Source organism: Dicentrarchus labrax, unplaced genomic scaffold, assembly GCF_905237075.1.
Source record: "Dicentrarchus labrax unplaced genomic scaffold, dlabrax2021, whole genome shotgun sequence".
NCBI classification, from domain to species: domain Eukaryota; kingdom Metazoa; phylum Chordata; class Actinopteri; family Moronidae; genus Dicentrarchus; species Dicentrarchus labrax.
In genome coordinates, this window is record NW_026136711.1 from 6103245 (window position 1) to 6116808 (window position 13564).

The 13564-nt window shown below is 42.4% G+C and overlaps 1 protein-coding gene across 5 annotated transcripts; it reads left to right on the forward strand.

Annotated features, from left to right (window-relative positions):
- Positions 1-607: 607 nt before the first annotated feature.
- zc3h11a (zinc finger CCCH-type containing 11A) lies at positions 608-13357 on the forward strand. Of its 5 annotated transcripts, XM_051414982.1 has the most exons (17): positions 608-698; positions 2277-2348; positions 2973-3120; positions 3237-3356; positions 4001-4124; positions 4233-4415; positions 4504-4569; positions 4680-4844; positions 5529-5630; positions 5734-5814; positions 5944-6006; positions 6540-7082; positions 7205-7275; positions 9528-10068; positions 10314-10486; positions 10863-11065; positions 12023-13357. In XM_051414982.1, the coding sequence occupies exons 3-17, from the start codon at positions 3067-3069 to the stop codon at positions 12249-12251; spliced, it is 2718 nt and encodes a 905-aa protein (XP_051270942.1). In that variant the 5' UTR covers positions 608-698; positions 2277-2348; positions 2973-3066; the 3' UTR covers positions 12252-13357. The 5 variants fall into 5 exon arrangements, with proteins under 5 accessions (XP_051270942.1, XP_051270943.1, XP_051270945.1 ...); XM_051414983.1 differs by having other exon boundaries at positions 625-2348; positions 7208-7275; XM_051414985.1 differs by having other exon boundaries at positions 625-2348; positions 6543-7082.
- The last annotated feature ends 207 nt before the right edge of the window (positions 13358-13564 follow it).

The following is a 13564-nucleotide window of genomic DNA, read 5'->3' on the forward strand; positions in this document are numbered from 1 at the left end:
CACACAAAACCAGTGGCGGAAGAGATATTCATAAACTCTTGCATTCAAGTTTTGTCAGCAAAATTTAGTTAGAGTATCAACAGTAAAAAAAAAACACTATATATTTTTTGTTAATGCAGTATTTTTTAAATATAATTTTGTAGCTGGTCGTTTAAACTAAACAGTACTTATTTCCCTGTGAACTGTAGTGAAATAGAAGTAATCAAGTGGCACACAGCATGAGAGCACCGGGTGTCTATTTTAACCCCTTCAGACCCGCCTTATGTTCCAAGGTTGTGAAAAATATAATAATGACTTTTTCCCATCCTTAATGCAACCAGAAATGAGAATCAATAAAAAAAATTTTTTAATCAAAACCCTTTAATTGTTATTTTTCTTGTCCATTTCAATGGACATCGGGTCCAAACAATTCTTAAAATACCAACATCATATGACAACATCATACCTATTTTTTGTCTGTTAAATGTTGCAAAAAGTAAAAAAGAAGCCCCTGTCAAGTGACGTCCATTGTAATGGACAGAAGAGTAGTCGAATTTACAATATTTCCATTCGACGCGAACGCAGCACAGTGTGGCCCACCCTCATATTTTTATCCCGCCGCCGCCATTTTGCATCAGTGCGGCTGCGGCAGTCAACGAACCGGGACGGAGTCTTTTCTCTACACTACACAATTTTTAACTCTTTTAAATCTGAAACTGGTAATTAACACTGCATATCTTGTTCACACACTATATTTGGCTGTTACACTATAGTGTTAAAATATAAAAAAGTGAATATCACGGTAATTACATAACGTTATAAAAAGCCGTCTTAACAACAGTTGGCTAACTAAAGCTAAGGTCGCGAGAAATTCGGTAGGCCTCTGTTATGTAGCATAAACTAAGAAACGAGCATAGTTAGCTTTGATACGCGTTGCGAATATAACATTAGCAATACACACAGTATTCTGTCAACAGGCAGTAAGTTAGTTCAAACTCACGCCATTGTTTATTTAGGTAACAGTCTAATATTAACTGGTTTCTGTACAGTAGTGTCGTTCCATCACTGCTGGGAATCGCTCGTAGTTCGTTCCGGCTAGTTTTTATTAAACCGTAAGTATGTGATTGTTTTCTTTACTGTCTTGGTTTATGAGTTTGACCATACATATTTCGAAGCAACACTTAAGGTGACCTGTAACCTATGTTTTTTGCTAAGAAACGTCGGTTCTGTCTCCGATGTATTTCCCCTAATCTAATTCAAGTTTAACGACTATAGTGGTTGCAGCCCCATTAGACGTGTTTGCCTTAACGTTATTTGTAATGCGAGTTGTGGATCGTTACTTTAATCCCGTTATTTCCGTATAAGTGCCAGAGTGCGTTTTCCTGTTCCTTAAAATGGAAGCCAGGGTTGTTCTTCGTGCTGATCATCAGTGTCGAGCAAAAGCCTCCATGTCTAGAGTGAATAAACAACCCCTGTCTGGACTCCTGAAGGTAGCAAATGTAGTTATTTTTTGTGGAATAGATACTTGAAATATTTAAACATGGGTTGATAGTGTAGTGATAGTGAGTCAGTCCACTGACATGGGCCCCTGTTATAACCAGATTCTAGTTTGTCCCGGAATCTTTACTGAGAGCATATTTGTCTCATGATGCTGTACTGTGTGGAAATGTCCAACTGTCTCCTTTGTATTTGTGCACTGCTGTCTGTCTCTTAATAACCCATTTTCAGTTCCCTGGGGAGTGTTTTTGATTGATTTGTAGGTTTAAATCCATCCTCTTGGCCCTTTTGTGGGATTCCCTGGATATGGATAGCTTGCCCCCCAATGAGAATACATTGGCAGAAGATTTTTTTTCCTGTTCAGCACTGGTAATCAACAGCTGAAAATCTCTAGAAGCTTGAATATCCTGCCCTTCTTTTTCCTACTGCCATCACTCAAATGTCACCAAGTGTGCAAAATGCCTCCAAGGCCAAGAAGAAGCTGAGGATTTTTTTCCACCCACCATCCCACGTTTATCCCCTTTTTGCCACATCAGTTTAAGCATTTTTGGATCTATTTTTTTTCTTTTCGGGCTCTTTATATCACCCTGTTCCTTTCTTTCATTGGTCACACCGATTAATAAAAAATAATAAAAAAATCCCCAAAAGACTCTATTGCACCCACCATCAGTAATGTTTAGCAGTCTGGCGGAGATAAAGATGTCTCAGAGTCTCAGAAAAGGGATGTCGTAGGAAGACAAGTGTCTCTGGGCGACCCACCCCCCTTTTCCTCTTATCTCACGGATCAAGTGTTCCTTCAGGACTCCATACCACCACGGAGACACCCTACCAGCAGTGCGCTCAAGAGGGAGACAACTTTTCAGCCACCTCAGGTAAAGGTGGAGCAAAACAAAATCAAAATTAGTCTGCAGGTTACATAATTAGTTGCGTCACATGTTTTCCTGTTTTATTTTGTTGTTTACATATTATTCCATACACATTTTCTTCTTCTTCGACAGTCTATAGATTTTTACTCTTTTCACGTAGGGACTTCAGAAATGAGGCCGGTCCCCAACTTCAATTTATGTGATTAAAAAAAACAAAGTTTTTTGAGAAGACAATAACAGTTCCCCAATTTTATACTGTGTGTCAACCAAACTTGGGTCACATTGAGGACATGGGCATTTGTCCACAGTGCCATGGTGGAATAGACCTTAAATTTGCACAGCAGCCTTAAAATGACAGCCCCCCTTTCCCTAGCCCCATTTTTGCACGTAATCATTGTTTTTACATGAGACTTTTGAATTGATGAGTGCAAAACAATAGATTGCATAAAACTCCAATGAATTTGATATTGTATCAAATGTTCAAGCTGGAGTAAGTCATTTTGTATGGGGAAAACTAGAATTAGACTTCTTGGTATTAGCTGTACATGTGCAGACATGTTAGAAAGCTTATGGTGATGTAATGGAGTAGGGTTTCTGTTTCTCATGCGTTGCTGTGCTCTGTGCTGTCAGGGAGAGTCCTGTTGGCCCTGAAGAGAACCACCTGCTGGGTTTAAAGGTCGTGACCTCATCACCTCTGTCAATCAAGACGTGTTCCAGCATTACTATGACCAACCATGGAGATGACTGCTACTTCTTTTACTATTCCACCTGCTCTAAAGTAAGCAAAGGTTGAGCACAAAGCTCACATATTTACACATATTGTAACCAGTTGGAAAGTCACCAGGTGACCAGAGGGAAGAGTTGGGTCTTAACTGGGTTTCATTTATTGTGCAGGGTGACAGCTGCCCCTTCAGACACTGTGAGGCAGCTATGGGCAATGAGACCGTCTGCAACCTCTGGCAGGAGGGACGCTGCTTCCGTACTGTCTGCAAGTTTCGCCACATGGAGATAACAGTAAGCTTAAATTTAAACTAAAGGAGCTTGGAACTATCTCCTTTAAGCTTTGCCCACTCGAGGCTGTGTGTGTCTTGAATGGCCGTTACCGAAGGGTAGAAAAAGTTTCCCTGTAAAGTACCTGGGCCAGGAGTTCCACTCCTGCCTCTGGACCTGTTAGGAGGAACATTTAATGCATTTTAAAGATTACTACACAACAAGCCAACAGGTCAGGATGCTACAAAGACTGGCATTAATATTAACTTATGTTACTCCAAATAAAAATTGAGATGTCTGTAGATTGTTGATAAGCTTTATCTGTGATTTACAGCACAGTATAATCATATCTGCAATGTGTCTAAATACTTTCCTTGAAGATAAGGATGATGGCTCTTCCTCCATAATGTCAAATATAATATCTCCACCATTGCAGTCTAAAGTCATGAATGTGCCATGTGTTCTGGCCACAGACTTAAGTCTTTTCTTTTTTAATCACTATACCAGATTTTACTAGGAGAAACGGTAACATGATCAGTGTATTAGAGTGAAAAGATCGTTCAGAAAAAAAGTTTTTTGATTCAGTTCTGTTGTTTTATGTGTAAGGACACATTCAATGTAAATAGATGTGATTGAGATGCAATGTTTTATCTCTTTCATCAAAACAGAAAAACCGAAAGGAGATACCTTGTTATTGGGAGAACCAAGCAGCCGGCTGCCAGAAGCCACACTGTGCCTTCTTCCATGAAAAGCCCCGTTACATTGATGGCATGTTTGTCCCAGCTGATAAAAGTAAGTGGGCTTTGTTTAAGCAAACATACCAAGGGATTATAGAGAGTTTAAGACAATTTGACATACACCTGTGAAAGACAGTAATGATAATTGATGTAATCCTCCCAGGTCTAACTAAGAACAAAGAACAGCCGCAAGAGGAACCGGCTCCCCCGCCACCTGCCCCTCTCCCCACTGCAGCCAATCCCCAGCTCAGAGGCGTCATCAAGACAGAAGCTCAGGAGCCAGTACCGAGCCCCACCCATCCACCAGTGGTGATTAATCCAGCAGATGATGACGAGGATGAAGATGGTGAGCTGGATTTGATTTCAAAATGACTTCTTTGTCTCTTCTAGTTCTTATTTTCAGAAAGGATATTCATGTGTCTTTATTTTTCCAGATCAGTTCTCAGAGGAGGGAGAGGATGGCAAGGTTGGCCCTTCTCCTAGAAAACTAACCAGATCAGGTGAGATTGTGGTCAGAGACTAAACTTTGGAAACCAGATTCATCATAATTTGTGACCAGAGCTCAACGCCCAAATCCTGTGTGCATGGGGTCATGTTGTGTCTTTGACAGATGACTCGCTGAACTTTGGAGTAAGCACCCTGGAGGAGATCCGGCTGAGGAAGGCCCTCAAGGCCAGCATGAAGAGAGCTGGCTACCCCATCCAGAGTGCTGAAACCTCGGCAAAGGAAAACATCCACTCATTTTTTAGACCAGCAATCTACGAGGCGAGAGATGGTACAAAGCAATAATTTGTTGATATTATATCTTTCAGTCTGATGATGGTTTTTATGAATTGTATAAATTGATGAAGCGGCTCAACATGGATAGCGCTAAAATAAACGTATGTATGACCACATCAATTGTTAGCTAACCAGCTTGCTAGTTTTAACTTGAAAGCTTATGTTAGAAAAGGCTACCTAACTAACTATATTTTAAAGAGTTCGATCTAGACCTGCTCTATTTGAAAAGTGTCCTGAGATAACTTCTGTTATGAATTGGCGCTATACAAATAAAATTTAATTGAATTAACTAGCTAATGTTCTGCTAACATTTGCTTACTTAAGATTTGACTATATATGTTGTTTTTACCTGTTAACCATCTTTAAAATGTGGTTGTCTTTCAGCATAGATTAGCCTAGCACATAGCATATCTAACTACAGGAAAGGAGGAAATTGACAGAGGCTTGTTGAATTGTTTTGGGACGTAGAGCAAAAAAGGGGCGGGACCTACAAAGAGTCAATTGGAACTTATTTGTCTCTCACCTTCGATGAGGTGCAACATGGATTGACCATTCTAAGATATCTGGTCTGAATGTTCCCCACTTGAGAAATTAGTGTCAAGCTGAAATTAACTAAAAGCATAGTAATTGTTTCTGTCCTAAAGAGAAGTAAAATTATAATTACCCTGTTCTCAACCAGCACATGGTCCTTCTTTTAACCTAGGCCAAATTGTCCTTGAAGAAACTGTGCGACCAAGAGGCAGTGTGGCAGAAAGGCTTGGAAGGAAGGTGCCCAACACAGGTACGTTTTCATTCTTGTTAAATCTGTATTAACAGATTTCATTCCAGGGGTGATAATAATGTTAAGAGTACTGATTAGAAGCTCATTGCTGTCCTTGCTGTAGATGTCCCACTGAAAAGGAGTCTGGCAGAGCGTCTGGGCAGAGTTGTGGACGAGGAAGAGCCTTTAATGCCCCCTCAGAAAGGTGAGTCAGGACACATCAACTTTTATACATCACCTGTAGCCTTTTACTCCACTTCATGCTGATGCTAGATGATGCATCTTAAGGTAGAAAGATAATATGTCTGCTTAAACATTTACCTTTCCTCTGCAGCTTTGAAGCCTATTAAGGAAAGACTTGGATTATCTGCTGGGTCTGTTGCACCCGCTCAACCAGGTAAGACGTCAGAAGAATATGAGAAGTAAACATTGTCCAGTATTTTGTCTGGAAATATATGAATCATGCACGAGTGTTTCCCACAGGATTTTGTGAGACTATGGTGGGTGGATGTTGGACCCTCTTGGGGGGGTCTGGGGGCATGCTTTTTTACATTTTAAAGTTAAATGCATCCATCTGGTGCACTTTGAAAGCAAAATTAAGAGGCTAGATCTATGAAGAACTGTGTGCTCTTGTAAACAATTTAATCATAAACACATTGATTGTATAGATGCGAATGGTAAAAACACAAAATCAATTAGAGCATACATAGAGCCGACTGACTGGGAGTGAGAGATGCTTTGCAGCTGCGCAAAACACAAGTTACAGATCTTTAATGTTATTATGAGAAGTGTAAGAATCTTTTTCGGTTTATTCAGACTGTGGTGGGACAAAATAGACCGTGGCGGGCCGCCACAGTCAAAGTAATTAATGGGAAACACTGATGCACATTGATTAAACCATTGTCTATTGTTGTTTCCCATCTTTCCCAGTAGCTGGGACCAACACAGAATCAAAGAAAGCTCCTGAGCAGATCCGCATCAAAACCCTGGAGGAGATCAAACAGGAGAAGGCATCAAAGTCTCAGTCAGAAGACGGCCCTTCAGACATGGATCCAGAAATCAACTCAACTAAAACTATCACCACCAAGACCACCAAGGGTGTCAAGCGAGCCATCACCATCAAGGACGACTCCATCAACCACATCAAAACGTTCTCTGAGATCCTTCATGCCAAGAAGAAAAGACAGGAGGAGCAGCAGCAGGAGCAGAACCCCAGCACTAAGAAGGCCAAGCACACTGTGGAGAAAGCTCCAGGCAAGAACCAGGAAGAGTCTGATACAGCTGGACCTGCTAATGACTCTGGTAATGTGGGGGGCGTTCGAGTAAAGACCCTGGAGGAGATCCGCAGGGAGAAGGCAGCGAGGATTCAGACTCAGCAGGCCTTGGAGGCTGAAAACAAGAAGAACTCTGATACTGAGGAGAATGGTGCTAAGAAACCACGCCTACTGCGCATCAAGAAACTGCCCCCCCAGAGTGAGTCATAGTTTTCTTCCCTGTGTGTTGACACAAAGAGTTGTTTTCTTAAGGTTTTTGCTAGTCCTCCTCTTACATACCATGTTTTTGTATTTCTAATGGGAATCCTGTGTTGAACTCAGCAGGCAACATCACAACAGAGAAGAGTGCTGTGACAGAGAAGCCACTGAAAACTCCTACAGCTGTTCCTGAGGTAAGATGCTGCAGTAGGGAGGTCCCAGTCTGATGTAGATTGGTATCGTGGCTGATCCAGGCACTTTTTAACTGTTTGGTATTGGCTATATTGACCAGATTACATCCATAATCTGTTTTACAAGTGTTTTACTCGTGAAGTTCTTATGCAGTCCAGGCATTGTCAACTTTCTCTGCTGTCTGTCTCTCCTCCACTCCACTGAGCTCTGTGTGCAGAAGCTCAGCCCAGCGGGCAGCAGTGTTTCACCATGGGCACGGCACAGCTTCTACTCGGAGGAGAGACACAAGTGGAGGCTGCACACTACCGCCATTGCAAAAGCCCCAACAAAAGCCAATTAGACTAATTTATTTATGTAATCTCATAGAGGTGGGCGATATATATCGTTTGCGATAATATCGTCATTGTTGTTTTGACGATGTGCAAATTTCTATTATCGAGTATTTCAATTACTTCAACAAAAACATTTAAACGCACGCGGAAACTCCTCACATCCATTAATACACGGTGCAGCAACGCTCTCTACAGCATGGCAGGATTCAGTCACACAACTAGTGGGCCTACGTGATCACATGACTTGATCACATGACCTCTCGCTAGCATCCTCCTTGCAACAGTTTAGCAGCGTGTTGTGATGGTAGAGAGAAAATGCAAGCACCTCCAGTCCCTGAAGCTACCGGTACTTCAGATGATTTAGTGCCGAGACGTGGGTCCTATGGGCTTCAGCGTTCAGAGCGCTAAGCGCCTTCAGCGGTAAAAAGATGTCAGCGGAGACGGTTTTTTTTTAGCGCAGCGCTCAGAGCGCTTCAAGTTGAAATCTGTTCAACTTTTAACACTGCTGGGCGCTCAGAAAATGAGTTTTTGAGCTCTCTCAGCGCTGTAAATGCGTTTGGTGGACACAAGTCCAGCTCAGACAATTCTAATCACATTTTAAAGGATATCGACTGATTATCGTTATCGCCAAAATCCCCAAAAATATTGAGATATTATTTTTTGCCCATATCGCCCACCCCTATAATCTCACCATAAAAACAAACACTCAACAGAATACAGTTTAATTAGAAACATTAACACATGCGGGCATTTTTTTCTTAATAAACTGCAGAATTCAACTGTATTATCTAGGTAAATACAAGCACCAGATACTAGGAAATAAAGATATACTGAAATGGTATAGTGCTCCCCATTCCACTGTAAGGTCATCTACAGACACAGCCTGTGCCTCTGACTGTTGTTCTCTGACTGTTTGGCTGACTGTAGCCTACTATGCAGAGCAACTGATAAGGTTGAACACTGAGCACTTTGTTGTAGAAGACCAAGGTTAAGACAAGTCTGACAGAATAACTGAGTGAGTCTCCTTTATGCACTGTATGTGTGTGTCTGTGTCACTGGGTGACAGGGTAAGGTAAGGTAGGCCTTGGAACTTCTGCCTAAGTTATGACCAAATTTGGGACCCTCGTAGATCCTGTGGATCTAGGTTTGTGTTAAATATCCCCAGACAGGAGGCAACTTTCAGAACTGGGTTGGCACTGCACTGTGCTTAACTTATATTGCTGATCTAATTCTCATCGACTGAGCCTCAGTACTCGGCTGTTACATACTCGCCGTTCCCGACCTGTAGCACGACAATGTGACGTCAGAATGACGTAGATCTCGCTGGCGCACCAGGATTTAGGCCGGGTCGCGCACCACCCAATTTTTTTCAGCTGGGTGCGCCATAGCGGAAACAGGAAGATGGACGAGTTCGAGGGCAAGCTTTCCGAGCAAGTGCGCCTCTACAGGCATCTGTACGATCCTTCAATGAAGGAACACAGAGATGCCCAGAGGTGCCAGAATGTTGGAAAAGAGGAGGCCATATGCCGGAAAATTTGGAAGAACCTCCATGACCGATTTGGAAAATCAAAAAAGATTATTTACCTTTTTCTTCTTCTAGTGCGTAGAAATAGCGAAGTCGGTAGCCTTTCCTCAGTCGCGACACCTCTGTTCAGGAGAAGACTGCAACTAGTGTCGCGACCACCACGCGCAAGTTTAAATAGTTACGGCGCTCCCGTGACGTCACATTGTCGCGCTACAGGTCGGGAACGGTGATTATGTAACAGCCTTAAGTCATCAAGGTCACCTGAAGTCTGCTCCGAGTATGACTGGTTTATCTTCATCAACTTTGACAGTATTGCTCCAGAAGATACTGCAGTATTGGCTGTGGTTTTTTGTTCTGTTTTTCTCTGTGTGATGGTAATTCTTCTGTGTCTTTCTAGAACGGTGTTGCCAACGGTAACAACGTCAAGGTCAAGACCTTCGAGGAGATCATGCAGGAGAAACGCCTTCGCAAGCAGGAAATGGAGGAGCAGGCCAAAGGCTCGGCTGAAGCAGAACCTTCTCAGAAACAGAGCACTGAAGGAACCCTGAAAAGGAAGCTTCCTGCTAATGTCAGTGTTACATCGCCAGGCTCCTCATCACCTCCCTCCACCGCTGTGGCCCCTGACAGTACCCCCTTCACCCAAAAGCTCCCTGTTCGGAGGCTGATCCCCCTCAAACCCAAGGCCACCTCCCCTCTGAACAGCAATACTACTCCCGGTACAAGGGGTGCTGCAGTTACCTCAGTCTCTGTGAAGCAGAGCTCTCCTCCGCTGGAGGCCGAGTCCCGCTCACGGGAGGTCCCAGACAAAAACACAAGGAACTCCACCACACTGTCACCAGCCAAGCAGGCCAGAGCAGCTTCCCAGTGCCCAGCTGCAGAGGCCCCTACACTGAACAATAATCAGAAGAAATCCCCAGAACACACTACAGACACCAAAGGTACTGCACCTTTACCTCTGTTATACACACTTCATTTTGCATCCCTTTCAGTTGAACTTCACAGGGTTAGGGATTTACAGAACCCTGATTGTTTGGCCATGTATACACATAACTGGGCTTTAGACAGGCTTTGTACTAAAGAATGTGTGTGTGTGTGTAACAGATCCTCCAGACAGATAAGATAGAAAGAGAAGATGAAGAGCTCTCTTTCTTTATAGATCATTAAAACTTTGCTTTCTTTTCAGTGAGGCCCAAACTGAATGTGAAGCCGTCTGTCATGAAGCTTGCAGTGCAGGTGAAACCAGGCCAGAAGAGGAGGGGAGCAGAGCGGTCTGCTGTCGCTGCTGTTAAACCTCTGAACAGCGTGTCCACAGTGCTGGACGAGCCACTGCAGGAGACAGCATGCAGAGACAGACAGGTAGGTTGGAACATTCAAGGTGAATTTAGATTTCCTATGTCTGTCTGGAGCATGTAGCAAGTCCTTTTCTGTATCTTAAATTCATTTTATCTGGGACGTTTCATATTTGCTTTCATGTTCCCATATATTTCCTTATTTGTGTATATTGTATTCATCTATATTTTTTAACTAGTTTATTTGTATCTCTCACATTTAATTTCTGCTTTTCTATCCAACACATCATTAACACATTGACATTTAGTGTTCAGTAGTTTAATACACACGTTGTCATTGTTATGTAACTGGTCTCTACATATTCAGCCTACAGCTAATTAAATTGTCATCTAATGTAAACCGTCTAGAGCTGTTAATGACCTCCTGTGTCTTCTGTTGTCAGGTGTTCCCGTCCTCCAGTGCAGAGGCCCAGCTGAGCTCTACCGTTCCGTGTAGTCCCAGCACCCTTTTAGACTTGGGCTCCAGCTCCAGCCCACTGAGAGAGGACCTCCAGACTGTCCCCGTCTTCAAACAGAGTCTGGGCCACGAAACCAAGCCCACTGTCAGTGTTGCTGCTGCCAGAGAAGCCTGTACAGTCCCCCAAAGGTAAAGGCCCGCAGAGAGCTTCAGACTTTAACTTTAGATGTAAACATGGACGCTAACTTGTTGGTAATGTCAGACTTTACCAAGGATATGTCTTTCGACAGGTGTGGGAAGTGATCATTTTTTAACTATGTATTATTCTGTGATCACAAAGAAACAATGTTATTACAGATTACCACCAGGACAGTTTTTTTCCTGTTGACCTTGTAATGTTTGGTAGACTAGAATGTGAACTCAGATGTTCCATCTCTCCCCAGAAGAGTATGAAATTTGTATGAAAAGTTAAATATACAAAATTGACTTGACACTCGTCACACTAGAGCGCCAGCATCTCAGACCAAAACTATGGGTTAGAAACAAAATAAAACTCACCAGAACTGTCTTTGTTAGTCTTTCCAACAACTCAGGGTTGATCCAAATAACCCAAACCCTTAAGAGTTAGATGTGAGCGAAAACTAGTGTTAATCCTTGGGGACAAATGTGCCTGTCTAATGTACATCCACTAACAGTTGTTGTTACCACTGACAGACTCAGTGTCTGAGCACATTATGGTAAAGGATCCCTACAGAGATAGACCTTTTAGTTTAACAAGAAACAGCCATAATATCACTATTACTCTCCACCAGACTCCATAGACAAAAACACTCATTTTACCTCACATATTATCATATTATTGTAGCTTCATTCAAAGTGGACAGAAACAAAATAAAACTCACCAAAACTGTCTTTGTTAGCCTTTCCAGTGTTCCAACAATCACTGGCAAACATTACTGTTATATTAATTAATGCTTAATATCTCATATAAAACCTTTTAAGGACAATGGGCCCAAACAGCCCTTCTGATACAGAATGTATGGGTGTTAAATGGGCAGTGAAAATTACTGGAAGTGGTTCTGATGTCTTTCATTAATGTAGCGTTGTCACAAATAAATAAATAACAGGCCTCTCTGCACATTTCAGCCCAGTCCTGAAGACTCCGACTCAGCCCAAGTCACGGAGACAGAGCATAACCACAGCCCGCACCGCGTCCACCTCCAGTGCCACCGCCACCTCCTCCACCTCCGCTGTGGATGACTTCGACGACCTGATCAACGAATTCACTGAGGAACATTTGGAGGGTGAAGACGTGGACCCTGGCATCGGAGAGGAAGACCTTCTGCAGGAGCTGTCGGAGATGATCGACAGCTGAGGGCTCCGTCGAGCACCGTCAACACTCTGCCCCAGCTTCACACCCACCACCTTGTCCTGTGACTCGATATGTACAAGAAGTGAAGACCATCACCCACTATCTACCATGGAGTGTTTTAAAAAGACATTTATTTTTCTTCAAACTTATTTTAAGCTTTAGGTTCATATTTGTTGTTATTTACATTTTAGACATCTTCTCTCCTTTTTCATTTCCTGCCCATATGATCGACTGATGGCCCAGGAGTTATTTTTATCATGTTGGTTCATGATCATTGTCAGACTTTTCAGGTCTTGGAAAGAGAAAATGAAAAAAGCTCTGGTGCTGGGAGACGTTAAGGACGTCCCCTGATTGTCAGGAATTCCTGGAAGATGTTAAATGTCAGAAATGACGAACGTGTCGTTTTAGAGAGAAGTCATACGTGTATACTGTGTATGCAAAAGGGAAGAGCAAGCTGAATATAGAATAATGAATACTGCTGCACTTACAGTAGCCTGCCCCTCAACTACTTGTGTATTTTATACCTGTGAGTGGACAGGGCTGAGGACGCCCAGCTAGTTCCAGATTATGACATTCAAATCTATGAATTTTACTTTAATGATGACCCTGTCAACAACGCTCAGGTCAGCCCCTGAGAGGACGTTTCCAAAATGGATGTTAGGATTGTTTTATCCATCAGGTATATGTGGTTTCTAGATTTTCCACTCAGATCTTACAGAGTGCACCTTCTGCCTGTGACTGTCCTTCAGTGGTTTTTATAATGTTTGAATGGAATGTGTGTGTTTTTTTTTTAACCAGTTCTTTTATTCAGTGGGCATACTTTGAAACAACCAGTCTGGGATAAGTGCTCTCGTGTTTGTTAATGAACACCTCAGGGACTGTTTCTGATGTTTCTATGTTCTTTATATGACAAACACTGTATCTCAGTCCAAATATGCTGTCTTTAGTTGTCTTTTTGTGTTAGCATTGATTTATCATCGTGCTCAGAGAAAAGATCAACTTATTTTTGGTCTTAATACTTGTTTGCTCTGCCCTGACCCTTTCCCACACAATTACTGTTCAAAGTGACTTGTACAAATTACTGTGTAAATAAAAAAGGCTTTTACTGACCTGCAGGATCAATAATTCACTGATGATTTCAAGTAGTGATGCTTTGCACTGGGTTTGGGGAATGACATCAGTTGAAAGAAATGTAACACGGATAGCTTGTTTTTCAACCTAGATTGTAACAAACACTTCAGTCGGTTTATATTTAATCTATTTCAGAAGTTTTCAAAGTGGGAGGCGGAGTTCCAAATAGTTTGAGGGAAGGCTCA

Bases quoted from the DNA above. Each gene is read 5' to 3' on its own strand.
- zc3h11a (XM_051414982.1), top strand. From the start codon at position 3,067: ATGACCAACCATGGAGATGACTGCTACTTCTTTTACTATTCCACCTGC. The intron at 6,007-6,539 runs GTAAGACGTCAG...CATCTTTCCCAG, and splicing joins TGTTGCACCCGCTCAACCAG to TAGCTGGGACCAACACAGAA. The intron at 11,066-12,022 runs GTAAAGGCCCGC...TGCACATTTCAG, and splicing joins GCCTGTACAGTCCCCCAAAG to CCCAGTCCTGAAGACTCCGA.